Source organism: Grampus griseus, assembly GCF_964374135.1.
Source record: "Grampus griseus genome assembly, chromosome: 5".
NCBI classification, from domain to species: domain Eukaryota; kingdom Metazoa; phylum Chordata; class Mammalia; order Artiodactyla; family Delphinidae; genus Grampus; species Grampus griseus.
This window is the reverse complement of record NC_138998.1, coordinates 11,831,983-11,859,908: the sequence shown is the minus strand read 5'-3', so window position 1 is coordinate 11,859,908 and position 27,926 is coordinate 11,831,983. Positions and strand designations below refer to the sequence as shown.

Below are 27,926 nucleotides of genomic sequence, written 5' to 3'. Positions count from 1 at the left end.
AAGCTAAGAGCAGCCATTCGGAGCGTGCTTTCCAGCCTTCCTGGGCGACCTTGCGGCAGGCCCGGGGGCACCTCACCTCTCCGCGAAGTCGGCGCCGCTAGCTTCCTGGAATCGGGCTCCCCGTGACGTCATACGCGGAGACTTCCGGCTCCGCTCGGGAGGTCGGGATCACGTGCCGGGAGCTCCTGGAATCCCCCGGCTCCTGCTGGCTTGTGGTGGAGAGGCTGGTCTTCTGGGAGGACGGAGCAGGTGGGCGCTGCTGCTGCGGGCCCGGGGGGCGCGGTTTGAAGGCCTGTATTTGAGGACTTGGAGCAAACGTTTTGCGCGGCTTCCTCCTGTCTAGCGCGCATTTGTTGAACATCTTCTGTAACTAGCTTCGGCTGAGTTGACGCGGTCTCTGCTCACATTTGCTGTACAAGACAGACTTGAGAGAAGTAGGTACCCTACAGGGTAAGGTACTGAGACAGGGCCAAGCCTGGGGTGAAGTGAGTTGACTAAATGCAAGGGGAAGCCCAAAAACTCTGATCAAGATAAATAAATTTTAACACAATATCTTTAAAAAAACCTCAAAACTAATGCAAAAAATATACATGCTTGACAAAACCTCACGATTTTAAATAAAGACAGGATCAGTAACTGTGCCATGCTGAGCCATATTGGAGCCTGAGGCCAAAGGAGAAACCAGTAATACTTATCCTGTGACTTAGCCAGTTGGGGGAAGGATATCTTCAGTTCCTGGGACGTATATGCCAAGACAGATGAGAAGAACCTCTGGTTAGCGTGAAACTGGAGAGTTAAGTTCCTCCAGGCTTGAAACTCGGAGCTGTGCTAATTAAGACAGGCCCATAAGCCAAGGCCTCAAAGAAATTCCCAGACTCTGATAATCAAAATAGAAAAACTGGATCCATATCATTGACCCTACACACTTTAGTTAACTGAAGCCTAATGCTTTCTGATCTATTAATTATGTTATTGAGGTTATCATTTTTATAGCTTAGGATCTTTTACGCTGACCCCACAAAACAAATATTCTGTGTTGTAGGATGGTGACTGTCTCAGTATCAAAGTCCGCAGAAGTTCTGTACGTCAGCAGCCTCCGTCCCTGTCCAAAGAGCAGACTCCATGAAGCCATTGAGTTTGTGCCTTGTAACATATGGGGAAAGCGAGAGAGAATGAAAAAGCACTCAGCTAGGTGGTATTGCCTGAGAATCTAGGTAAGGACTAAGATGTTGACACCTAATGTGTTCTATTTAAAGAGCTCTTCACAACATTTGCTGTTGATCTGATGGTGCTAGAAACAGTAGCTTGGTCCCCCATAAGTAATATCAATTAAAAGTGTGTTCTCTTGTTTTAAACAGGCAATTCTTCAGACAGTCATGGGTATCCGAGGACTAATGAGTTTTGTGGAAGATCATATTAATGAGTTCTTCACAGATTTGAAGTTGCGAGACACAAAAATTATCATCGACGGCTATGCCCTCTTCCACCGGCTTTGCTTCAGTTCAAACTTGGAGCTCCGGTATGGAGGGGACTATGATTCTTTTACAGATGTTGTAGAAAAATTCTTTGAATCACTTTTTGCTTGTAAAATCTGCCCATATGTTGTTTTAGATGGAGGATGTGACATTTCAGATAAAAAGCTTAACACTTTAAAGGATCGAGCTAGGGAGAAGATCCAGATGGCCCATTCCCTTTCTGTTGGCGGGGGTGGGTATGTGTGTCCCTTACTCATCCGGGAAGTATTCATACAGGTTCTGATCAAGCTGCGGGTACGTTTTGTCCAGTGCTTTTCGGAAGCAGATCGGGACATTATGACCCTTGCTAATCACTGGAATTGCCCCGTGTTATCGTCTGATAGTGACTTTTGCATTTTTGACCTGAAAAGTGGGTTTTGCCCATTGAATAGCTTTCAGTGGAGAAACATGAACACTATCAAGGGCACACGAGACTGCTATATCCCTGCCAAGTGCTTTTCCCTTGATGCACTCTGCTGTCACTTCGGCAATATGAACAAAGTTCTGCTGCCTCTCTTCGCGGTGCTGTGTGGAAATGACCACGTTAATCTGCCCGTCGTGGAGACGTTCTTAAGTAAAGTATGTCTTCCTCTTGGGGCTCCCAGTTCTAAGGGGAGGAGACACCACCGGGTGCTGGGACTTCTGAATTGGTTGTCTCGTTTTGCTGACCCTACCGAAGCATTAGACAACGTTCTGAAACATCTCCCCAGAAAGAGTCGAGGAACCGTGAAGAAGCTTCTCTGTGGCTCCATGGGGGAGTACCTGCAGTCCCAGGGGAGGCTGCAGGACTTCTTCCAGCATGGTACTTACACCTGCCCAGACACCTGGAATCCGGGTTTACCGCCTTGGGTGCTCGCGGCCTTGGCCAGAGGCCAGCTGTCCCCTTTCATCAGCGATGCTCTGGTGCTGAGACGGACCATTCTCCACACACAGGTAGAAAACATGCAGCGACCAAACGCCCACAGAATCTCTCTGCCCATCCGGCAAGTCATCTATGGGCTCCTTGTGAATACTCCTCCACATCCGGGAAATGTGGCCTGGGATGCGCTGCCTCCTCAGCCGCCAGCTTTCAGCGAAGTGGAAAGGATTAATAAAAATATCAAAACATCAATTGTTGGTGCAGTAGAACTGCCCAAGGATCATTCTGACTTAAGCAAATTGACTGAGGTAAGTATTTGTAATACCACTGCAATTTCTGTAAAGCATTTTACAGGTTACAAAGTGCTTTCATGTGTATTATCTCTCAACATAACAAACTGAGGTTGGTTGCTATATTGCCCCTATTTCATAGCTGAGAAAACTAAGACTCAGCTAAATCCTTAGCCAGGGAATTATCCGTGCTACGACTCAAACCTACATCTTTTAGCTCCAAATCTGCCATTTCCACTGTACTTCAGTAGCATGTGTTAATCTTTGCGGTTATTACTACTACTCTTGTTGTTAACTAGCTATCAGTAGAATGGGGTTAGTGACTAAAAATAAAGGGAAAAAAATTTTGACCTACAGAAAAAAGAAAGCTTGCCTTTAGGCCTTGACCAAAGGCACAACTAACATCTCAGACTGCATTGGATTGCAATTAACAGGATTAATACTGATGCTTAGGCCTAATTTTTCATTTTTATTGATGAGGACTTTTTTTTAGACTTGAGATTTATGGCATCATGTTGATTTGCTTAGTCTGATACTGAAAACTTGACTCTTAGCCTAACTCAGTGTTGATTAAACCTGAGTAACAGACCAACCCCCTTTTCAAGGTAAAAGAAATTCTCATGGATCCCAGTGTTTATTTAGTTTTTTTAATAATATTACATAAATATATTAAAAATTACAAATAGATGTGAAGCTGCTTATGCAAACACAATTAAATTTACAAATTAAATGCAGATAAACTCACAATTCCAATTGCAATGGTTATTGGGGGGTTTTTTTGTTTTTGTTTTTAAATTTATTTATTTTTGGCTACGTTGCATCTTTGTTGCTGCACACAGGCTTTCTCTAGTTGCAGCGAGCGGGGGCTACTCTTCACTGCAGTGCATGGGCTTCACATTGCAGTGGCTTCTCTTGTTGCACAGCATGGGCTTTAGGCGCGCGGGCTTCAGTAGTTGTGCTGCGCCCGCACAGTAGTTGTGGCACGTGGGCTCAGTAGTTGTAGCTCAAGGGCTCTAGAGTGCAGGCTCAGTAGTTGCGGCGCACGGGCTTAGTTGCTCTGTGTCATGTGGGATCTTCCCGGACCAGGGATTGAACCTGTGTCCCCTGCATTGGCAGGCAGATTCTTAACCACTGCACCACCAGGGAAGTCCCGGGGGGGTTTTGGATCCAACTCAATATTCAGACTCAGGAGACTCTCTTAGGCCACTCAGGGTGCCAGTCTGCTCCGGGATATAGGGCCACATAACAGCATCCGTGAAGCTTTGAATCAGGAGCGGGAGTCCTCCCAACGGTCTACACCATTGATTCTCCTGGGGGTGATTTTGCCACCCAGGAGACACTTGGCAGTATCTGGAGACACTTTTGATTGGCAATACTTGGGGAGGGGTGGCTGTTGCTACTGGCATATAGTCAGGAGAAGCCAAGTATGTTGCTAAACATCTTACAGTTGACAGGACAGCACCCCCAGCCAAGAGTTATGCAGCCCAGAATGCCCACACAGGTGACCAGGAACTAGCCCTTTTAGCCTCCCCATTGGTGACAGCTCAGGCAGGAGGAACAAGATTCACATCATTGGGTCCAGGAGCCTCCTTGGCAATGGGGAATGACTGCTGTTAGGAACAGGTTTCTTTCTGGGATGATGAAATGTTCTGGAATTAGAGATGGTTGCACAGGCTTATAAAGAAACTAAAACTACTTTAAAAGGGTGAATTTTATGACATGGAAATTACATCTCAATTAAAGAAGGAAAAAGTCCCACTGGCCTCCTTCCCCACGGGATCTAATCTTTTTTGTAACAATTCCATAGACATAGCTTCTGAGGTCCCTGCAAGGGACATGCCTGATTACAAGTCACTGCACTCAGGGAAGCCCCAAGATGGGGCGTCCGTCCCCATCTGGTTTGTACAGTTCATTTATTGTGTAAGTCTAGATACAGTTTTACAAGAGTCATTCTTATCATGCTAAGTAGCACAGCTGACTAACTTTATCATGTTTCCAGGTTTAAAGAACTGGAGAGTTGAGCATAGGTCATATTCCAAACAAGGAATTTATTAAAACTTTACCCACACCAGAAAAATTGAAATTAGCAACAGTGTGGCTGTTAGCACAACTGACGCTGTCCCGAGCCCTTACCGCTCTTCCTATCCTTTCACTGACCCTACCCAGGACTGTACTGTGCCATCAGTCACTCGTCTGCATCAAGGGCTTTGTGGTTAATAGAGACTGTTTAATAATCATTAGGACCAGGTGGCTTCTATGCTCTGTTAGTTCCCAAACAATGAAAACCTTTTCTGACGTACTCACTGCGCCCCTGAGACCGGCTAGCTACCCATTCATGAATCTTGACTTAGGAATGCACGCCCTGTTTCCAAACACCCCCCCCACCAAAGGTTAACTATAAATTGTCCCAGTGGACCTGCAGCCGTGTGCAGCACAGTTGCACATGCTTCCGATTAATCGTTGTCCACCAGATCCCGATCCCACCCTGACTATGTTACCCGCTGATAAACTGGTCCAGTGACTACATGGAGCCGCCTGCCTCGTTTTTCAGTCTCAGCATGCCCTCTCAGTTTGGTGGGCACTTCTCATTGCCTCCACCCTCCAACAGCAACATTCTGAAGGAGGTTTTGCTGAAATTACATTTCTCCTCACAACATAAATGGTGCTATGTTGGAGGGCTTTTTATTTTACTTTTTTTATGGCTTTATTGAGAAGTGTCTTTAATGTGCATACTCTGATGAGTTTTGACGTACATTTACGTCCATGAATCCATCCTACAGTTAAGATAATGAATGTATCCATCAGCCCTAAACATTTCCTTTGCCTCTCTGCCCTTCATCCTTCCCTCAGTGTGTACACATAGCAAAGTGCACAGATAATTTACACCGTGATGAGTTCAAACCAGCTCAGTAGTTCCATGTAAAGGGCACCCAGATGAAGATTCATTATCAGCACCCCTGCTTTCCCCAGTGTGGTTACAGTCACTCCCTCCCTTACCCCTTGTACTCACTGTTCTGATCTCTAACAACCTTTAATACTTTGTTTTTACACTTTATAAATCGTCTGGCTTCTTTTATTCAACATGGTGTTCATGAGATTTATTCATATCACTGTGCATAGTTGTAGATCTTTCATTTCTCATTGTTGGTGTATTTTTACCTGTGGGACTGTACCACAATTGATTGTTGGTTTTATAGCTGATGGGCATTTGTGCAGTTTGCAGTTTGGGCTATTATGAATAGTGCTATGAACATCCGAGTGCACAGCATTTAGTAAAAATACGGTCACATTTCTGTTGCACATATAACTAGGAGTGAAGTTGCTGGGACATAAGACACACGTATGTTCAGCTTAGAAGACACATTGCCAAGTGCACAGTGGTTTTTACCAATAAATATTCCAACCAGCAGTTTATGAGAGTTCTTCTTACTTTATACCCTTGCCCTTACTTGGAATCTTCTATCCTTTTAAAAAATTTTAGCTGTTCTGTTTTTTTATTATTTAAACAGATTTTTGTTAGCTTTATTCTTTTTTTTGAATTTTATTTTATTTTATTTATTTTTTTATACGGCAGGTTCTTATTAGTTATCCATTTTATACATATTAGTGTATATATGTCAATCCCAATTGCCCAATACATACACCACCACCACCCCCCGACCACTTTCCCCACTTGGTGTCCATACGTTCTCTACATCTGTGCCTTAATTTCTGCCCTGCAAACCAGTTCATCTGTACCATTTTCCTAGGTTCCACATATATGCGTTAATATACGATATTTGTTTTTCTCTTTCTGACTTACTTCACTCTGTAAGACAGTCTCTAGATTCATCCACATCTCTACAGATGACCCAATTTCGTTTGGTTTTATGGCTGAGTAATATTCCATAGTATATATATACCACATCTTCTTTATCCATTCATCTGTTGATGGGCATTTAGGTTGCTTCCATGACCTGGCTATTGTAAATAGTGCTAAAGTGAACATTGGGGTGCATGTGTCTTTTTGAATTATGGTTTTCTCTGGATATATGCCCAGTAGTGGGATTCCTGGGTCATATGGTAATTCTATTTTTACTTTTTTAAGGAACCTCCATACTGTTCTCCATAGTGACAGTATCAATTTACATCCCACCAACAGTGCAACGGAGTTCCCTTTTCTCCACACCCTCTCCAGCATTTGTTGTTTGTAGATTTTCTGGTGATGCCCATTCTAACTGGTGTGAGGTGATACCTCATTGTAGTTTTTTGTTTGTTTTTTTTGTTTTTGTTTTTTTTTAACATCTTTATTGGAGTATAATTACTTTACAATGGTGTGTTAGTTTCTGCTTCACAGCAAAATGAATCAGTTATATATATACATATGTTCCCATATCTCTTCCCGCTTGCGTCTCCCTCCCTCCCACCCTCCCTATCCCACCCCTCCAGGCGGTCATAAAGCACCGAGCTGATCTCCGTGTGCTATGCGGCTGCTTCCCACTAGCTATCTACCTTACGTTTGGTAGTGTACATATGTCCATGCCTCTCTCTCGCTTTGTCACAGCTTACCATTCCCCCTCCCCATATCCTCAAGTCCATTCTCTAGTAGGTCTGTGTCTTTATTCCTGTTTTACCCCTAGGTTCTTCATGACATTTTTTTCCCCTTAAATTCCATATATATGTGTTAGCATACGGTATTTGTCTCTCTCTTTCTGACTTACTTCACTCTGTGTGACAGACTCTAGGTCTATCCACCTCCTTACAAATAGCTCAATTTCGTTTGTTTCTGTGGCTCAGTAATATTCCGTTGTATATATGTGCTACATGTTCTTTATCCATTCATCCAATGATGGACACTTAGGTTGTTTCCATCTCCGGGCTATTGTAAATAGAGCTGCAATGAACATTTTGGTACATGACTCTTTTTGAATTATGGTTTTCTCAGGGTATATGCCCAGTAGTGGGATTGCTGCGTCATATGGTAGTTCTATTTGTAGTTTTTTAAGGAACCTCCATACTGTTCTCCACAGTGGCTGTATCAATTTACATTCCCACCAACAGTGCAAGAGGGTTTGCTTTTCTCCACACCCTCTCCAGCATTTATTGTTTCTAGATTTTTTGATGATGGCCATTCTGACTGGTGTGAGATGATATCTCATTGTAGTTTTGATTTGCATTTCTCGAATGATTAGTGATGTTGAGCATTCTTTCATGTGTTTTTTTGGCAGTCTGTAAATCTTCTTTGGAGAAATGTCTATTTAGGTCTTTTGGTTTTTTGTTATTAAGCTGCATGAGCTGCTTACAAATTTTGGAGATTAATCCTTTGTCAGTTGCTTCATTTGCAAATATTTTCTCCCATTCTGAGGGTTGTCTCTTCGTCTTGTTTATGCTTTCCTTTGCTGTGCAAAAGCTTTGACGTTTCATTGGGTCCCATTTGTTTATTTTTGTTTTTATTTCCATTTCTCTAGGAGGTGGGTCAAAAAGGACCTTGCTGTGATTTATGCCATAGAGTGTCCTCCCTATGTTTTCCTCTAAGAGTTTGATAGTTTCTTGCCTTACATTTAGGTCTTTAATCCATTTTGAGCTTATTTTTGTGTATGGTGTTAGGGAGTGATCTAATCTCACTTTTCCGTGTAGCTGTCCAATTTTCCCAGCACCACTTATTGAAGAGGCTGTCCTTTCTCCACTGTACATTGCTGCCTCCTTTATCAAAGATAAGGTGACCATATGTGCGTGGGTTTATCTCTGGGCTTTCTATCCTGTTCCATTGATTTATATTTCTGTTTTTGTGCCAGTACCATACTGCCTTGATTACTGTAGCTTTGTAGTATAGTCTGAAGTCAAGAAGCCTGATTCCTCCAGCTCCGTTTTTCGTTCTCAAGATTGCTTTGGCTATTCAGGGTCTTTTGTGTTTCCATACAAATTGTGAAATTTTTTGTTCTAGTTCTGTGAAAAATGCCAGTGGTAGTTTCATAGGGATTGCATTGAATCTGTAGATTGCTTTGGGTAATAGAGTCATTTTCACAATGTTGATCCTTCCAATCCAAGAACATGGTATATCTCTCCATCTATTTGTATCATCTTTAATTTCTTTCATCAGTGTCTTATAATTTTCTGCATACAGGTCTTTTGTCTCTTTAGGTAGGTTTATTCCTAGATATTTTATTCTTTTTGTTGCAGTGGTAAATGGGAGTGTTTTCTTGATTTCACTTTCAGATTTTTCATCATTAGTGTTTAGGAATGCCAGAGATGTCTGTGCATTAATTTTGTATCCTGCTACTTTACCAAATTCATTGATTAGCTCTAGTAGTTTTCTGGTAGCATCTTTAGGATTCTCTATGTATAGTATCATGTCATCTGCAGATAGTGACAGCTTTACTTCTTCTTTTCCAATTTGCATTCCTTTTACTTCCTTTTCTTCTCTGATTGCTGTGACTAAAACTTCCAAAACTATGTTGAATAAGAGTGGTGAGAGTGGGCAACCTTGTCTTGTTCCTGATCTTAGTGGAAATGCTTTCAGTTTTTCACCATTGAGGACGATGTTGGCTGTGGGTTTGTGATATATGGCTTTTATTATGTTGAGGAAAGTTCCCTCTATGCCTACTTTCTGCAGGGTTTTTTATCATAAATGGGTGTTGAATTTTGTCAAAAGCTTTTTCTGCATCTATTGAGATGATCATATAGTTTTTCTCCTTCAATTTGTTAATATGGTGTATCACGTTCATTGATTTGCATATATTGAAGAATGCTTGCATTCCTGGAATAAACCCCACTTGATCATGGTGTATGATCCGTTTAATGTGCTGTTGGATTCTGTTTGCCAGTATTTTGTTGAGGATTTTTGCATCTGTGTTCATCAGTGATACCGGCCTGTAGTGTTCTTTGTGACATCTTTGTCTGGTTTTGGTATCAGGGTGATGGTGGCCTCGTAGAATGAATTTGGGAGTGTTCTTCCCTCTGCTATATTTTGGAAGAGTTTGAGAAGGATAGGTGTTAGCTCTTCTCTAAATATTTGATAGAATTCGCCTGTGAAGTCAACTGGTCCTGGACGTTTGTTTGTTGGAAGACTTTTAATCACATTTTCAATTTCAGTGCTTGTGATTGGTCTGTTCATATTTTCTATTTCTTCCTGATACATTCTTGGCAGGTTGTACCTTTCTAAGAATTTGTCCATTTCTTCCAGGTTGTCCATTTTATTGGCATAGAGTTGCTTGTAGTAATCTCTCGTGATCTTTTTTATTTCTGCAGTGTCAGTTGTTACTTCTCCTTTTGCATTTCTAATTCTGTTGATTTGAGTCTTCTCCCTTTTTTTCTTGATGAGTCTGACTAATGGTTTATCAATTTTGTTTATCTTCTCAAAGAACCAGCTTTTAGTTTTATTGATCTTTGCTATCGTTTCCTTCATTTCTTCTTCATTTATTTCTGATCTGATTTTTATGATTTTTCCTTCTGCTAACTTTGGGGTTTTTTTGTTCTTCTTTCTCTTATTGCTTTAGGTGCAAGGTTAGGTTGTTTATTCGAGATGTTTCTTGTATCTTAAGATAGGATTGTATTGCTATAAACTTCCCTCTTAGAACTGCTTTTGGTGCATCCCATAGATTTTGGGTCGTCGTGTCTCCATTGTCATTTGTTTCTGGGTAATTTTTATTTCCTCTTTGATTTCTTCAGAGATCACTTCGTTATTAAGTAGTGTATTGTTTAGCCTCCATGTGTTTGTATTCTTTCCTGTAATTGATATCTAGTCTTATAGCGTTGTGGTCGGAAAAGATATTTGATACAATTTCAATTTTCTTAAATTTACCAAGGCTTGATTTGTGACCCAAGATATGATCTATCCTGGAGAATGTTCCATGAACACTAGAGAAAAATGTGTATTCTGTTGTTTTTGCATGGAATGTCCTATATATATCAATTAAGTCCATCTTGTTTAATGTATCATTTAAAGCTTGTGTTTCCTTACTTATTTTCATTTTGGATGATCTGTCCATTGGTGAAAGTGGGGTGTTAAAGTCCCCTACTATGAATGTGTTACTGTTGATTTCCCCTTTTATGGCTGTTAGTATTTGCCTTATATATTGAGGTGCTCCTATGTTGGGTGCATAAATATTTACAATTGTTATATCTTCTTCTTGGATCGATCCCTTGATCATTATGTAGTGTCCTTCTCTGTCTCTTCTAATACTCTTTATTTTAAAGTCTATTTTGTCTGATATGAGAATTGCTACTCCAGCTTTCCTTTGGTTTCCATTTGCATGAAATATCGTTTTCATCCCCTTACTTTCAGTCTGTATGTGTCTCTAGGTCTGAAGTGGGTCTCTTGTAGAAAGCAAATATATGGGTCTTGTTTTTGTATTCATTCAGCCAATCTGTGTCTTTTGGTTGGAGCACTTAGTCCATTTACATTTAAGGTAATTATCGATATGTATGTTCCTATTCCCATTTTCTTACTTGTTTTGGGTTCGTTATTGTAGGTCTTTTCCTTCTCTTGTGTTTCTTGCCTAGAGAAGTTCCTTTAGCAGTTGTTGTAGAGCTGGTTTGGTGGTGCTGAACTCTCTCAGCTTTTGCTTGTCTGTAAAGATTTTAATTTCTCCATCAAATCTGAATGAGATCCTTGCTGGGTAGAGTAATCTTGGTTGCAGATTTTTCTCCTTCATCACTTTCAATATGTCCTGCCACTCCCTTCTGGCTTGCAGAGTTTCTGCTGAAAGATCAGCTGTTAACCTTATGGGGATTCCCTTGTGTGTTATTTGTTGTTTTTCCCTTGCTGCTTTTAATGTTTTCTTTGTATTTAATTTTTGACAGTTTGATTAATATGTGTCTTGGCATATTTCTCCTTGGATTTATCCTGTATGGGACTCTCTGTGCTTCCTGGACTTGATTAACTATTTCTTTTCCCATATTAGGGAAGTTTTCAACTATAATCTCTTCAAATATTTTCTCAGTCCCTTACTTTTTCTCTTCTTTTTCTGGAACACCTATAATTCGAATGTTGGTGCATTTAATGTTGTCCCAGGGGTCTCTGAGACTGTCCTCAGTTCTTTTCATTCTTTTTTCTTTATTCTGCTCTGCAGTAGTTATTTCCAGTATTTTATCTTCCAGGTCACTTATCCATTCTTCTGCCTCAGCTATTCTGCTGTTGATCCCATCTAGAGTATTTTTAATTTCATTTATTGTGGTGTTCATCGTGTTTGTTTCATCTTTAGTTTTTCTAGGTCCTTGTTAAATGTTTCTTGCATTTTCTCTATTCTATTTCCAAGATTTTGGATGATCTTTACTATCATTATTCTGACTTCTTTTTCAGGTAGACTGCCTATTTCCTCTTCATTTGTTAGGTCTGATGGGTTTTTATCTTGCTCCTATATCTGGGGTTTGTTTTTCTGTCTTCTCATTTTGCTTATCTTACTGTGTTTGGGGTCTCCTTTTTGCAGACTGCTGGTTCGTAGTTCCCGTTGTTTTTGGTGTCTGTCCCCAGTGGCTAAGGTTGGTTCAGTGGGTTGTGTAGGCTTCCTGGTGGAGGGGACTAGTGCCTGTGTTCTGGTGGATAAGGCTGGATCTTGTCTTTCTGGTTGGCAGGTCCACGTCTGGTGGTGTGTTTTGGGGTGTCGACTTATTATGATTTGGGGAAGCCTCTCTGCTAATGGGTGTGGTTGTGTTCCTGTCTTGCTAGTTGTTTGGCATAGGATGTCCAGCACTGTAGCTTGCTGGTCGTTGAGTGAAGCTGGGTGCTGGTGTTGAGATGGAGATCTCTGGGAGATTTTTGCCGTTTGATATTATGTGCAGCTGGGAGGTCTCTTTTGGACCAGTGTCCTGAAGTTCACTCTCCCACCTCAGAGGCCCAGCCCTAACTCCTGGCTGCAGCACCAAGAGGCTTTCATCCACATGGCTCAGAAGAAAAGGGAGAAAAGGTAGAATGAAAGAATTAGTAGTAGAAGAAGAAGGAGGAGGAGGAGGAGGGGGAGGAGGGGAGGAGGAAGAAGAAGAATAAAGAAAGAGAGGGAGGGAGGGAGGGAGGGAGGAAGGAGGGAAGGAAGGAAAAAAAAGAAAGAAGATAAAGTAAAATAAAATAAAGTAAGATAAGATATAATAAGATATAATAAAGTTATTAAAATAAAAAAATAATTATTAAGAGGAAACAAAAAAACGGATGGATAGAACCCTGGGACAAATGGTGGAAGCAAAGCTATACAGACAATATCTCACACAGAAGCATACACATACACACTCACAAAAAGAGAAGGGGAAAAAATAATCTTGCTCTCAAAGTCCACCTCCTTAATTTGGGATGATTCGTTGTCTATTCATGTATTCCACAGATGCAGGGTACATCAAGTTGATTGTGGAGCTTTAATCTGCTGCTTCTGAGGCTGCTGGGAGAGATTTCCCTTTCTCTTCTTTGTTCTCACAGCTCCCAGGGGCTCAGCTTTGGATTTGGCCTCACCTGTGTGTGTAGGTCCCCGGAGGGCGTCTGTTCTTTGCTCAGACAGGACAGGGTTAAAGGAGCCGCTGATTCGGGGGCTCTGGTTCACTCAGGCCGGGTGTAGGGAGGGTCACGGAGTGCAGGGGAGCCTGCGGCGGCAGAGGCCAGCATGATGTTGTACCAGCCTGAGGCGCGCCATGTGTTCTCCTGCAGGAGTTGTCCCTGGATCACAGGACCCTGGCAGTGGCGGGCTGCACAGGCTCCCCGGAAGCGGGGTGTGGATAGTGACCTGTGCTTGCACACAGGCTTCTTGGTGGCGGCAGCAGCAGCCTTAATGTCTCATGTCTGTCTCTGGGATCCGCACTTTTAGCCGTGGCTCGCGCCCGTCTCTGGATCTCCTTTAAGCTGTGTTCTTAATCCCCTCTCCTCGCGCACCGGGAAACAAAGAGGAAAGAAAAAGTCTCTTGCCTCTTCAGCAGGTCCAGACTTTTCCCCGGACTCCCTCCCGGCCAGTTGTGGTGCACTAACCCCCTGCAGGCTGTGTTCACGCCGCCAACCCCAGTTCTCTCCCTGCTGACCAAAGCCCGAGCCTCAGCTCCCAGTCCCGCCCACTCTGGCGGGGGAGCACACAAGCCTCTCGGGCTGGTGAGTGCCAGTCGGCACCGATCCTCTGTGCAGGAATCTCTCCGCTTTGCCCTCTGCACCCCTGTTGCTGTGCTCTGCGGCTCCAAAGCTCCTCCGCCACCCGCAGTCTCTGCCCGCAAAGGGGCTTCCTAGTGTGTGGAAACCTTTCCTCCTTCACAGCTCTCTCCCACTGGTGCAGGTCCCATCCCTATCCTTTTGTCTCTGTTTATTCGTTTTTCTTTTGCCCTACCCAGGTACGTGGGGGGTTTCTTGCCTTTTGGGAGGTCTGAGGTCTTCTGCCAGCGTTCAGTAGGTGTTCTGTAGGAGTTGTTCCACGTGTAGATATATTTCTGGTGTATCTGTGGGGAGGAAGGTGATCTCCTCGTCTTACTCTTCCGCCATCTTCCCGGAAGTCCCTCCTCATTGTAGTTTTGATTTGCATTTCTCTAATACTTAGTGATGTTGAGCAGCTTTTCATGTGCTTCTTGGTCATCTGTATGTCTTCTTTGGAGAAATGTCTATTTAGGTCTTCTGCCCATTTTTGGATTGGGTTGTTTGTTTTTTTAATATTGAGCTGCATGAGCTGTTTATACATTTTGGAGATTAACCCTTTGTCCGTTGATTCGTTTGCAAATATTTTCTTCCATTCTGAGGTGAGTGTTGTCTTTTCATCTTGTTTATGGTTTCCTTTGCTGTGCAAAAACTTTTAAGTTTCATTAGGTCCCATTTGTTTATTTTTGTTTTTATTTCCATTACTCTAGGATGTGGATCAAAAAAGATATTGCTGTGATTTATGTCAAAGAGTTTTCTTCCTATGTTTTCCTCTGAGAGTTTTATAATGTTCGGTCTTACATTTAGGTCTCTAATCCATTTTGAGTTTATTTTTGTGTATGGTGTTAGAAGAGTTCTAATTTTATTCTTTTCCATGTAACTTTCCAGTTTTCCCAGCACCACTTATTGAAGAGACTGTCTTCTCTCCATTGTATATCCTTGCCTCCTTTGTCATAGATTAGTTGACCATAGGTGCATGGGTTTATCTCTGGGCTTTCTATCCTGTTCCATTGATCTGTATTTCTGTTTCTGTTTCAGTACCATATTGTCTTGATAACTGTAGCTTTGTAGTATAGTCTGAAGTCAGGGAGTCTGATTCCTCCAGCTCCTTTTTTTTCCCTCAAGACTGCTTTGACTATTCAGGGTCTTTTATGTCTCCATACAACTTTTAAGATTTTTTGTTTTAGTTCTGTAAAAAATGCCATTAGTAATTTGATAGGGATTGCATTGAATCTATAGATTGCTTTGGGTAGTAGAGTCATTTTCACAATATTGATTCTTCCAATCTAAGAACATGGTATATCTCTCCATCTGTTTGTATCATCTTTAATTTCTTTCATTAGTGTCTTATAGTTTTCTGCATACAGGTCTTTTGTTTCCCTAGGTAGGTTTATTCTTAGGTATTTTATTCTTTTTGTTGCAGTCGTAAATGGAGTGTTTCCTTAATTTCTCTCTCAGATTTTTCATCATTAGTGTATAGGAATGCAAGAGATGTCTGTGCATTAATTTTGTGTCCTGCAACTTTACCAAATTCATTGATTAGCTGTAGTAGTTTTTTGGTGGCATCTTTAGGATTCTCTATATATAGTATCATGTCATCTGCAAACAGTGACAGTTTTACTTCTTCTTTTCCAATTTATATTCCTTTTATTTCTTTTTCTTCTCTTACTGCCGTGGCTAGGACTTCCAAAACTATGTTGAATAATAGTGGTGAGAGTGGACATCCTTGTCTTGTTCCTGATCTTAGACGAAATGCTTTTAGGTTTTCACCATTGAGAATGATGTTTGCTGTGGGTTTGTCATATATGGCCTTTATTATGTTGAGGTAGGTTCTCTCTATGCCCATTCTCTGGAGAGTTTTTATCATACATGGGTGTTGAATTTTGTTGAATGATTTTTCTGCATCTACTGAGATGATCATATGTTTTTTCTTCTTCAATTTGTTAATATGGTGTATCACATTGATTGATTAGCATATATTGAAGAATCCTTGCATCCCTGGGATAAATCCCACTTGATCATGGTGTATGATCCTTTTAATGTGTTGTTGGTTTCTGTTTCCTAGTATTTTCTTGAGGATTTTTGAATCTATATTCATCAGTGATATTGGTCTGTAATTTTCTTTTTTTGCGGTATCTTTGTCTGGTTTTGGTATCAGTGTGATGGTGGCCTCATAGAATGAGTTTGGGAGTGTTCCTTCCTCTGCAAATTTTTGGAAGAGTTTGAGAAGGATGGGTGTTATCTCTTCTCTAAATGTTTGATAGAATTCACCTGTGAAGCCATCTGGTCCTGGCCTTCTGTTTGTTGGAAGATTTTTAATCACAGTTTCAATTTCATTACTTGTGATTGGTTTATTCATATGTTCTGTTTCTTCCTGGTTCAGTCTTGGAAGGTTATACCTTCCTAAAAATTTGTCCATTTCTTCCAGGTTGTCCATTTTATTGGCATAGAGTTGCTTTTAGTAGTCTCTTAGGATGCTTTGTATTTCTGTCATGTCTGTTGTAACTTCTTTTTCTTTTCTAATTTTATTGATTTGAGTCATCTCCCTCTTGATGAGTCTGGTTAATGGTTTATCAATTTTATTTATCTTCTCAAAGAACCAGCTTTTAGTTTTATTGATCTTTGCTATTGTTTTCTTTGTTTCTGTTTCATTTATTTCTGCCCTGATCTTTATGATTTCTTTGCTTCTACTAACTTTGTGTTTTGTTTGTTCTTCTTTCTCTAGTTCCTTTAGGTGTAAGGTTAGATTGTCTATTTGAGATTTTTTTGTTTCTTGAGGTAGGCTTGTATAGCTATAAACTTCCCTCTTAGAACTGCTTTGCCGTATCCTATAGGTTTTGGATCGTCGTGTTTTCATTGTCACTTTTCTCTAGGTATATTTTGATTTCCTCTTTGATTTTTTCAGTGTTCTCTTGGTTATTTAGTTGGTTATTGTTTAGCCTCCATGGGTTTGTGTTTTTTACGTTTTTTTCCCAGTAATTGATTTCTAATCTCATACCGTTGTGGTCAGAAAAGATGCTTGATATGATTTCAATTTTCTTAAATTTACTGAGGCTTGATTTGTGACCCAAGATGTGATCTATCCTGGAGAATGTTCCGTGTGCACTTGAGAAGAAAGTGTAATCTGCTGTTTCTGGATGGAATGTCCTATAAATATCAATTAAATCTATCTGGTCTATGTGTCATTTAAAGTTTGTGTTTCCTTATTAATTTTCTGTTTGGATGATCTGGCCATTGGTGTAAGAGAGGCGTTAAAGTCCCCCACTATTATTGTGTTACTGTCTATTTCCTATTTTATAGCTGTTAGCAGTTGCCTTATGTATTGAGGTGCTCCTGTGTTGGGTGCGTATATATTTATAATTGTTGTATTTTCTTCTTGGATTGATCCCTTGATCATTATGTAGTGTCCTTCCTTGTCTTTTGTAACATTCTTTATTTTAAAGTCTATTTTATCTGATATGAGTATTGCTCCTCAAGCTTTCTTTTGATTTCCATTTGCATGGAGTATCTTTTTCCCTCCCCTCACTTTCAGTCTATATGTGTCCCTAGGTCTGAAGTGGGTCTTGCTTTTGTATCCATTCAACGAGCCTGTGTCTTTTGGTTGGAGCATTTAATCCATTCACGTTGAAGGTAATTATCAATATGTATGTTCCTATGACCATTTTCTTAATTGTTTTGGGTTTGTTTTTGTAGGTCCTTTTCTTCTCTTGTGCTTCCCCCTTAGAGAAGTTCCTTTAGCATTTGTTGTAGAGCTGGTTTGGTGGTGCTGATTTCTCTTAGCTTTTGCTTGTTTGTAAAGCTTTTGATTTCTCCATCGAATCTGAATGAGATCCTTGCCGGGTAAAGTAATCTTGGTTGTAGGTTCTTCCCTTTCATCACTTTAAGTGTATCATACCACTCCCTTCTGGCTTGTAGAGTTTCTGCCAAGAAATCAGCTGTTAACCTTATGGGAGTTCCCTTGTATGTTATTTTTCCCTTGCTGCTTTCAATAATTTTTCTTTGTCTTTAATTTTTGCCAATTTGATTACTATGTGTCTTGGCGTGTTTCTTCTTGGGTTTATCCTGTATGGGACTCTCTGCACTTCCTGGACTTGGGTGGCTATTTCCTTTCCCATGTTAGGGAAGTTTTCTAGTATAATCTCTTCAAATATTTTCTAAGGTCCTTTCTCTCTCTCTCCTCCTCTGGGACCCCTATTATATGAATGTTGTTGCGTTTAATGTTGTCCCAGAGGTCTCTTGGGCTGTCTTCATTTCTTTTCATTCTTCTTTCTTTATTCCGTTCTGCAGCAGTGAATTCCACCATTCTGTCTTCTAGGTCACTTATCTGTTCTTCTGCCTCAGTTATTCTGTTATTGATTCCTTCTAGGGTGTTTTTCATTTCACTTATTGTATTGTTCATCTCTGTTAGTTTGTTCTTTAATTCTTCTAGGTCTTTGTTAAACATTTCTTGCATCTTCTCAATCTTTGCCTCCATTCTTTTTCCGAGGTCCTGGATCATCTTCACTATCATTATTCTGAATTCTTTTTCTGAAAGGTTGCCTATCTCCACTTCATTTAGTTGTTTTTCTGGGGTTTTATCTTGTTCCTTCATCTGGTACATAGCCCTCTGCCTTTTCGTCTTGTCTATCTTTCTGTGAATGTGGTTTTTGTTCCACAGGCTGCAGGGTTGTAGTTCTTGCTTCTGCTGTCTGCCCTCTGGTGGATTAGGCTATATGTGAGGCTTGTGCAAGTTTCCTGATGGGAGGGACTGGTTGGTGGTGAGTAGAGCTGGCTGTTGCTCAGGTGGGAAGAGCTCAGTAAAACTTTAATCTGCTTGTCTGCTGATGGGTGGGGCTGGGTTCCCTCCCTGTTGGTTGTTTGGCTAGAGGTGACCCAACACTGGAGCCTACCTGGGCGCTTTGGTGGGGCTAATGACAGACTCTGGGAGGGCTCACGCCAAGGAGTACTTCCCAGAACTTCTGCTGCCAGTGTCCTTGTCCTCACGATGAGACACAGCCATCCCCCACCTCTGCAGGAGACCATCCAACACTAGCAGGTAGGTCTGATTTAGTCTTCTATGGCGTCACTACTCCTTCCCCTAGGTCCTGATGTGCACACTACTTTGTGTGTGCCCTCCAAGAGTAGAGTCTCTGTTTCTCCCATTGAAGTCCTGCAATCAAATCCCGCTAGCCTTCAAAGTCTGATTCTCTAGGAATTCCTTCTCCCGTTGCCAGACCCCCAGGTTGGGAAGCCTGACGTGGGGCTCAGAACCTTCACTCCAGTGGGTGGACTTCTGTGGTATAAGAGTTCTCCAGTCTGTGAGTCACCCACTCAGCAGTTATGGGATTTGATTTTATTGTGATTTTGCCCCTCCTACCATCTCATTGTGGCCTCTCCTTTGTCTTTGGATGTGGGGTATCTTTTTTGGTGAGTTCCAGTGTCTTCCTGTCGATGATTGTTCAGCAGTTAGTTGTGATTCTGGTGCTCTCACAAGAGGGAGTGAGAACACGTCCTACTCCACCCAATTTTAGCTGTTCTTATGGTTGCCATCATTTTAGCCAATTTGGTGGGTGTTAGTTTGCATTTCTCTGATGAGTTATTTGAACACCTTTGCATGTGTTCACTGGCCATTTGCGTATTCTGTTAAGTTTCTATTCAAAGCCTTTTGCCCATTTTCGTGTGTTTTTGTTTATTTCTATATACAGGTCCTTTGTCAGATAACATTGTGGGAGCGTACTGTGGGTTGTCTTTTCACTCAAGTATGTTTTGCTGAACAAAAGTTCTTAATACACTCTAATCTAAAATTTTATTTATGCCTGTCACTTTTGTGACCTACTTAAGAAATTATTGCCTGCTCCAAGGTCATGAAAAATATTTTTGCCTTTTACACTTAGATCTGAAAGCTATCTAGAATTGATTTGTTTGTGTGTGTGGTGTGACATAGGGGTCAGGACACTTTTCCCCCACATGAAAATCCAATTGAGTCAATGAGTACAGCAGGTGGATTATACTGCTGGCTCAGTGGAGGTGACAAGTGTTCTCATCACGTACTTGTATTCAAAGTGGGGTGAGATTTTAGTTCAGTGTCTGTGCGGTGACATCATTTGGCTTTCCCTTGGCACCCTCAGTTCTGCATTTTAGCTCAATGTTGTTAGCTCTAATTAGCCCATGATATTTCTAAAGGGAATCAGGTGCAAATATTATTCCAGAGGTGTGCAGGTACAAGTACGGAGACTTTGTGATAATATCTTCATTTTGTATGCTTAACGTGATGTGACAGTAATACTTCATCTGCTCTGTGCCAGCTCTTGTAATAGAAAATGTATACAATCTCTCATTTATTTCCCACAGTAACCAGGTAGGGTAGAGTTTCCATTTTGGCTGTGTCACTTGCAGTGGACAGAGCACCATTCAAGTTAACTCGTGAGAGGCTAACCGTAAGGAGAGATGGAAGGGATCATTCTTGTGGAGTAAGTCAGTGCCAAGCCCAGCCTCTCTCCGGGTGCCTCTGCCTCTGAGGCAGCTTCTTCTGCAGACTTGTCACATGGGATGGACCCTAACTAGATTTAAGGGCTGTGAGCAGAGTAGTCCCCCTTGGGGAAGGGAACAAGGACTAGTGGGTTCCATGAAACATCTGTGTAACTCATTCTAGTGCCCATTTTACAGATGATCAGACCTGACTGTAGAAAAGCTCAGAAACTCGCTCAAGGCTGCAGAGTTAGTGAGGGCAGAACCTCTCTGAAGTCAAAGCCCAGACTCTGCTTGGTTAATAGAATTTGTAACTTGGATAGAGAATTCAATAATTTAAGCATCATATGTCAGAAAAGAATTCATGTATTTTCTTAGCTTTGCATGATAGGTCTTTCTATCAGTTTAGATTATGAGGAATATATTTAAATTTAAGTAGTTAATGCTACTTCCCATAGGGGTGATTGACTGTACTGTAAACCACTTTGCATATTTCTAATTTTTAAATTTTTATCACAGTATCAAATTATTAAAACCAGTACCTATAAATCATTATATTAAAGTTGTCATACATTGATGATGAACCTATTTTGTCAGTTACAACGTGTTTTACTTCAAGTTAACATCTCTGTTTTCAGCTATCAACACACTTACTTACTGACTAGGTGTTAGGTGCCAAGAAATGTGCCAGACTGTCTCATCCTTCCAGAAAATTAAGAAGGAAATCTTTTCTAGGTGTGTGCAGACACCAGTAATACAAACTATTTTTTTTCCTCTTAGAGTTTGATTGTGAAGTCGCCCAGAGATGCTCTTTTAATAGTCCTAATTTCCTTATCTGTAAAAGTGTGTGACCTGCAAGGTCCCTTATGGTTCTTAAATCTTAAGATTCATAGTAAATCAACTATACTTCAGTTTTTTAAAAAAATGGCATAAAAATCAACAAAAAAAAAGAAGGAAAAAAGATTCATTAAGGCAAAATTATGTCAACCAGAAGCCCGAAGCCCTCATAGCTGTTTACTTCCTTTTATTTGAAGCCTGGAGTGAAAGTTGGTGTCATATGTTATTACAAGGACAATGCAGACAGCCCTTAAATATTCCTATTTGCTGGAATATACCTGCCACTAGAAGCGGCCACCTTGGGACAATCCCCGTGTGGGAGAAAACAGACAATAAGACATTCAGCTGGGTTGGTACATGAGGCAGGACCCAGACAAGCAGAAGGCTGCATGGGATGCTGCAGAGGGTGCATGTGGTTAAAGTCTGCCTTCCGGAGGCGATTGGTGATGGTGTCACAGAGGACGGGGGCTTGAACAGTCACTGGCAGGTGAGGGTAGGGTTGAGTATAGATCTTTGTTTCTTAAAGCAGAAGAGTTAAAATGCAGCTTCCTGGGCTCCCCTCATTTACTGAATCAGTTTAAGGGGTGGGACCTGAGGATTGTTTTAACAAGCTTCCCAGGTGACATGCACACTGCAGATGCCCAACAGCCTGCATGGGGGATGGACTGACGCGAGCAAGGGCTGTGCAGTGGGAAGAGACAGCACGTCCAGCCAGTCACCACATTTATTACGCCCCTTATGAAGGTTCTAATTTTGAGTGTGGCTGATTTTTTTCCATAGGAAGATAAGAAACCGACCTAGAGAATGAAGAAGAAAGACATTCTCCAAAGTAACTTACAGAACGTTTGGTGTATATTTTCAGCTCTCCTTGGCTAGACGGCAGATACTTCTGTTAGAAACGCTGAAAGTGAAACAGAGCATCCTGGACCCAATCCCTGCTGCGTTGAAGTTGCCCATCGCCGTCAGCTGCTACTGGGTGCAGCACACGGAGGCCAAGGCAAAGCTGCATCATCTGCAGGCCTTACTGCTGGGGATGCTGATGGGACCCTTGCATGCCATGATCAACAGCCCTGGTAGGTATCTGGAAGTCCCAAGAGTATATTTTTGCATGTTACTTGCATGTAATCAAACGTTTAAACAAACAAACAAAAATTCTCAGATTATTTACTTCCATCAGTTGTATCAGAACTTAGAAGTGGGGCACCAAAATGTCACTCATTCCTTGTAGATCTTTCTGAGTGCTCCGTGTACCAGGTCAGTGCTGGAGGGCTTGACCTCAAGGGCACAGCAGTGAAGATGCGCTGATGCTGCCTCACCCACCTGTCCTGTGGCACCTGACGCTCAGTCTGTAAAGCGTGACCGTGATGTACATTTTGTGCTCCGTGTTCCTTGTCCTTCTCTTCAGTGCAGCAGCAGCATCTCCCCTGGAGACTTAAGTAAAATTGCCCATTGGTGAAACTTAAGAATACCTACAATTACTGTAAACATTCATGCTTGTGCTGTTTTGTGTCGTTTATTTTTTTACTTTCTTTTTTCCCCACTGTAAGTTTCAATTAGTATATGAGTTGTGATGGTAGAACTGGTAACTTCTCTTTCTATTAGAGAAATACACTTTGAGGCAGTTTCATCTTTATTTAAACATCAGGTGAAATAAATGATGCATTGGAGCACTTCAATCCTGTAATGGGATTATTCTCTTTACAAAATTATGAATGCTTTATCCAAACATGTATAATAGTTGTCACACTCTAGAACAGTACTAACGTGATAGCTACTAGCCACAGGTGGCTATTTAAAATTTAAAATTCAGCTTCTCAATGCACTTGCCACATTCTAAGTGCCCAGCAGCCACAGGTGGCTAGAGGCTGCTGTACTGGACAGCACAGATGAAGAACATTCCCATCACTGCAGAAAGTTCTGGACAGCACTACTCTGGCATTTACTGTTTAAAATAAGTTCATGAAAGGATGAGCCAGCACAGACTCCAGGACACCCCAAAGTGGGAGAGCAGCTGTCAGAAGGGACTGTTGCACAGCAAGTTAAGTTCTGGCCCACTGCTGGTTAGGATACAAGTTCAGGGTGTTTCCTCTCATTGAACATAAATATAGTTTAAGAAAATTCTCAGAGCACCAGTCTATTAAGTTTTTACCTGAGTCCAACAGAAGGGGCATGTCAAGGGTCTGTTTCTTTTCTTTTAGGAATGTGGACCCCACACCCAGGCAGGCTCAGTGCCTTGCTGCTCGCTCATTGGTAAAAGGTGGGCCTCCTTTTCCTTCCTTCCAGGTTGGTCCGGAAGGCAGGCTGCACGTGGAGCCGGGAACAGGCAGGTTTCCTGGGGTGGCTGCTGCTTGTCCTCCACCACTGAGGAAGTGGCTCATTTGCCCCATTCTCTATGAGTCATACTCTCATTCTCTTCCCATAAAACAGAAGTTAAAGCGTGTTTTGAACACACGGCTGTTTCTTTAAGGAAATGTAGTGAAAGAGAACAGTAAAGAGAAGGGGATTTTTCATAGAGACACATTTAGGGTTTGGAGAGTTCAGATGCAGATGTGTTTAAAGTCAGGTAGTAGATTAGAGGAAGAGATACTATGTTAAGGAAAAAGATAAAGAATTTGGGGTTGAATAAAGTTAGGTTGTCATTAAAAGGGCATCTCAGTATAAATATTTCAGTTTATACATTGAAAGGCTTTTACATTGACATGAAAATAGAAAAGAGCCAAAAAAGAAAAGCATTTTGGTTATTCACTTTTTTCTTTATGGAATTTGAAGTTTTATATATGGATAAAATTACAAGGTGATACAGTGTTTTTGGAAATACTGCCCTTGGGTCGTGTCTTTATCTAGATGAGGAAGCTCCACAGGGCGGTGGTGCTGAGATGCTGTATGAAGAGCTGCAGAGAGTGAAGGCACAGCCGGGCCTGAGGCTGGACTTAGACACAGCTCATGTCTTCTGTCAGTGGCAGTGCTGTCTGCAGATGGGGCTGTATCTCAACCAACTGCTGTCCACGCCTCTCCCAGAGCCAGACCTAACTCGGTAAGCACCCAGGAAACTAGTGCAGATGGCTGCATGTAGAAGTAAATACTTCAGTTGTCATTTAACGCAAAGAAGTTTTTTTAAAAACAATCAAACTTAGTATATAACTGGTCTTGGATCACTGTTAGAGCTGAAGAGCTGTAATATTAAATTTTTAAAATATTAAATTACTTCCATATTTCCAAAGAAAGTTTCCATGATTTTTTAAAGTTTTCCAAATTTAAAAAAATCGGTTCATTAAAATAAAAATAAGAGGCAGTTGTTGGTAGAGTATAGCTCTTTCCCTCATTTCTTTCAGATCTTTATTCAAATATCACGTTATAAAGGCTTTTTCTGATCATCCTATTGAAATATTATTCAAGGGAGTGAGTGAGGAAGATAAAAGGGAGATGGTTAGAAAATGGAGTTGAGATTACATATGTGCTTTGTCTCTCCACTTGAAGATAAGCTCTGGGTGTGTGCTGGGACTTGCCTGTTTTGTTTACTGTTGTAGCCCCAGTGCCTAGCATTACTCAAATACTTGTTGAATTAATGAGTGCTATACGGAGACCTATCATATATGCTGGTTTGACTTGAAATATTTCAAGTTGAAAGCTTCCTAGCAGTACATAGTGTTGTTAATGTTACTGAACTCAAGTCTGTGTGTCTGACGCACAGTGAGGCCAAACAGTACCAAAATATTGGAGTTTGGAGCAGAGAAAGGTTTATTGCAGGGCCCTGGAAGGAGATAGGTGGCTCATGCCTTAAAAATCCCAACTCGCTGAGAGCTTTCAGCAAAGCCCTTTTATAGGAAGGGTGAGGGAGGCACATGGTTAGTTGTTGCAGACTTCCTGGTGTCAGATCCTTTGTTCTTGAGGTCAGGTCACCATGTTCCTATAAACCTCTAACAAAACAAATGTTATCCTCTGTTCTAAAGAGAAAGGGAAAGGGAGGCATTTAATTCTGTCTCCATGCCTCCTTGTGGCTTTTAACACTTAACAAATCCCAGAAGCGAAGTGACATCATTACCCTTCATTTTACCTGTTCAAAGTCCCAAGGACTGACTTTCGCCCTCCTAGGTCCAGGCCCTGGCTAAGTGGAGGGGGTCCCTGCGGGGGCTGGTTACCCTGCCCCGGAGCGTTCGTTTGTCTGGCACCCAGTCTGGGTCCTCATGCCAGTGCCCAGGCCAAACGGGAGAGGCAGATCTCAGCTGGCGGCGCCCTCAGGGCCTGGCCCCCCAGACCTTGCCCAGCCAGCATCACTGAGGGAGCCAGGTGCCCAGGACCCCGCCGGCCCTCAAACTGGACCCCAGTTCCCCCTGCTCACCCACCGGCCCCAAGGCCAGCGGGCCTAGTAGCCAGGGAGAAGGCTGTGATCCGCCTCTCATCGCATTCGCTGTCCCAGCACGGCTGCAAGTTGACTGCTGCTGGAGGGGGACCGCTGTCCCGGCTGCCAGTCCTGGCTAAGGGCTGCGTGCCCACCCCGCCCCCTGTACTGAGCGTGGCGCCCCCCACACACACACGTCTGCCCGCCGGGCCTGCCAGCTGGACACTCAGCAGCACGAGGGCCTCAGCTGCCCCGAGGCCCCCCGCCGGCTACTTGGGAGCCGCCTCCACACGCAAGTTCCCAGGAACGAGCCGCAGCCACAGGGCGACGTGGCGTCCGCGGGCTGAACCGGTGCTGAACCAGTGCTGCAACCTGGGGTGGCCACGCAAACCTGCTGGCCCGGCCCACTGAGCATGCCCGGCCCCTATTACATTCCCACACCCTAGACCTCTCTACCAAATAAGATTGATTGGCGTTTGACCTATGGATTCCTTATTCCTTTCCTTTACTAATTTTGTTCATCCTTGACTGGATCCTCTCTAGTGACCACGGATCCCTATAAAACAAGACAGCGGAAACAGTTCCCTCAATAATGATTTCAGCAGGAGAGTTGTTCCTGCATCTCAGCATCACCAAGGCTCTTTAAATGATGATTTTACACTGAGTAAATGATGGTTCTCCATCAGTTGCTAAGGTACCAGTCAGTCAACCCTGGCAGTAAGTTAATATGTTAAATCTGTGGCTTCCAGTTCATTCCAGCTTATATTTGTGGAGTTGGTTTTTAATCCAAGTGAATGAATGACCTCGCAAATGATACGATTAAATGTTCTCATATTTCAACAGACTGCCTGTTTGTCCTATCAGAGGCATTTTTAACTCCTTGTCTTTGAAGTGTTAAGAGGCCTGCTCAACTTTGGGCTAGTTGGAGAACCAGCAAGCATCCATCATTTACTTTGTTGATAAAAAGTTCTAAGTATCATTAGCCAAGAAGTAATCTCTGTAACAATCCAGTTCCTTCTTTCAAGAAACAGATTATTCTTGAGTAACTTTAATAATGATTTTATAGAAGCAGCGCTCACAGTGTTTGATGGGTCTGTTGAAGCCACATTAGTGAGTTGTCTCAGTGCAGGAACCTCTGCTGTAATGACACCCTCTTCTCTCCCCTGAGCAGACTGTACAGCGGGAGCCTGGTGCACGGGCTCTGCCAACAACTGCTGACGTCAGCCTCAGTGGAGAGCCTCCTGCACGTGTGTCCTGAGGCCCAGCAACTCTATGAGCATATGTTCAGTGCCACTAGGTCATGTGCCCCTGCTGAACTAGTCCTACCAAAGGGTAAATCAAAAAAAAGAAGGCAAAAGAAACGACGTACCCCCTGGTCAGAGAACAGAGTGGGGACCACCTTGAACGCTAGGAGTTGGCATGAGGGAGGCAATCGGTTTGAGCTGTTGATGGTGGGGACCTTGGAGGAGCACATGGAGGCCGCAGAGCTTGAATAAACTCAGTTGCAACCAGGTTGGGATTCTTACCGAAAATTTGTATTACCTCCCTTGAAATGACTGACTTTTTTTTAGAATTAAATCTGTTAAGGATAAACACTGCAGTATTTTGAATTCCAAAGTACTTTGTATTCTGCTTTTAATAAATACGTGGTTTAAGTAAACTTTTGTATTTTTTCAACACGTGAAAGAAAACATGTTTGCACTTGCCATGTTCCACTTTAGTAAGTTAATAATAGTCTATAACCTTCAAATTGTGGCAACTCAGCCAAGCTATGTTTTCAGAAAGAACGAAGTCCTACATCATTTACTTCCTATAAGCTGAAGCTGGGTTATCATCATTTAACACAACTTTTTTACAACTATCTCCTCTTCATCCTTTACTATGAAAGGTCTGGGCCCCAGAAGATAGACCTGAGGAAGCCAGACAGAAAAGGAGACCTTTAAGTACTTTGTCAAAGAGCCCATGGCAGGGCTGATGAGCATTTTAGATGTGCTTCAGTTTTTATTTTACTTATTTTTAATTTCTTTTATTTATTTTTTTTAGTTTATTCATTTTGGGCTGTGTTGGGTCTTCATTGCTGCGCGCGGGCGCTCTCTAGTTGCAGTGAGCGGGGGCTACTCTTCGTTGTGGTACGCGGGCTTCTTATCATGGTGACTTCTCTTGTTGTGGAGCACTGGCTCTAGGTGCATGGGCTTCAGTAGTTGTGGCTCACGGGCTCCAGAGCACAGGCTCGGTAGTTGTGGCGCACAGGCGTAGTTGCTCCGTGGAATGTGGGATCTTCCCAGACCAGGGCTCGAACCCGTGTCCCCTGCATTGGCAGATGGATTCTTAACCACTGCACCACCAGGGAAGCCCTATGTGCTCCAGTTTTTAGAAAAGAAATTGAAGCTGTAATGGTCCCAACAAAAGAAGAAACAGCATCCAATTAATGGGATCTGCAATTAATTTGATGTCATAACCAGCATTTTTAAATGGAATATATCAGATATGCATTTCATAGCTTAGATGGTTGTGCAAAGTGTTATTTCTTACTGTGGACTGCAGTCAAGACTTTGAAAGGCACTGCTCT

General features: G+C 42.1%; 1 protein-coding gene across 4 annotated transcripts; it reads left to right on the top strand.

The window, feature by feature from the left end:
* Window positions 1-21: 21 nt before the first annotated feature.
* ASTE1 (asteroid homolog 1) lies at window positions 22-27,011 on the top strand. 4 transcript variants are annotated; one of them, XM_082654265.1, is made up of 6 exons: window positions 22-249; window positions 1,043-1,214; window positions 1,359-2,681; window positions 21,881-22,091; window positions 23,863-24,052; window positions 26,529-27,011. In XM_082654265.1, the coding sequence occupies exons 3-6, from the start codon at window positions 1,377-1,379 to the stop codon at window positions 26,851-26,853; spliced, it is 2,031 nt and encodes a 676-aa protein (XP_082510391.1). In that variant the 5' UTR covers window positions 22-249; window positions 1,043-1,214; window positions 1,359-1,376; the 3' UTR covers window positions 26,854-27,011. The 4 variants fall into 4 exon arrangements, with proteins under 4 accessions (XP_082510391.1, XP_082510394.1, XP_082510392.1 ...); XM_082654268.1 differs by lacking the exon at window positions 26,529-27,011 and adding an exon at window positions 23,217-23,275 and having other exon boundaries at window positions 23,863-23,980; XM_082654266.1 differs by lacking the exon at window positions 22-249 and adding an exon at window positions 375-434.
* Window positions 27,012-27,926: the final 915 nt, after the last annotated feature.

Excerpts from the sequence above, each read along its gene's own strand:
- ASTE1 (XM_082654265.1), top strand. The coding sequence starts at position 1,377 with ATGGGTATCCGAGGACTAATGAGTTTTGTGGAAGATCATATTAATGAG. Across the intron at positions 2,682-21,880 it reads ACTTAAGCAAATTGACTGAG|CTCTCCTTGGCTAGACGGCA; the intron begins GTAAGTATTTGT and ends GTATATTTTCAG. Across the intron at positions 22,092-23,862 it reads TGCCATGATCAACAGCCCTG|ATGAGGAAGCTCCACAGGGC; the intron begins GTAGGTATCTGG and ends GTCTTTATCTAG.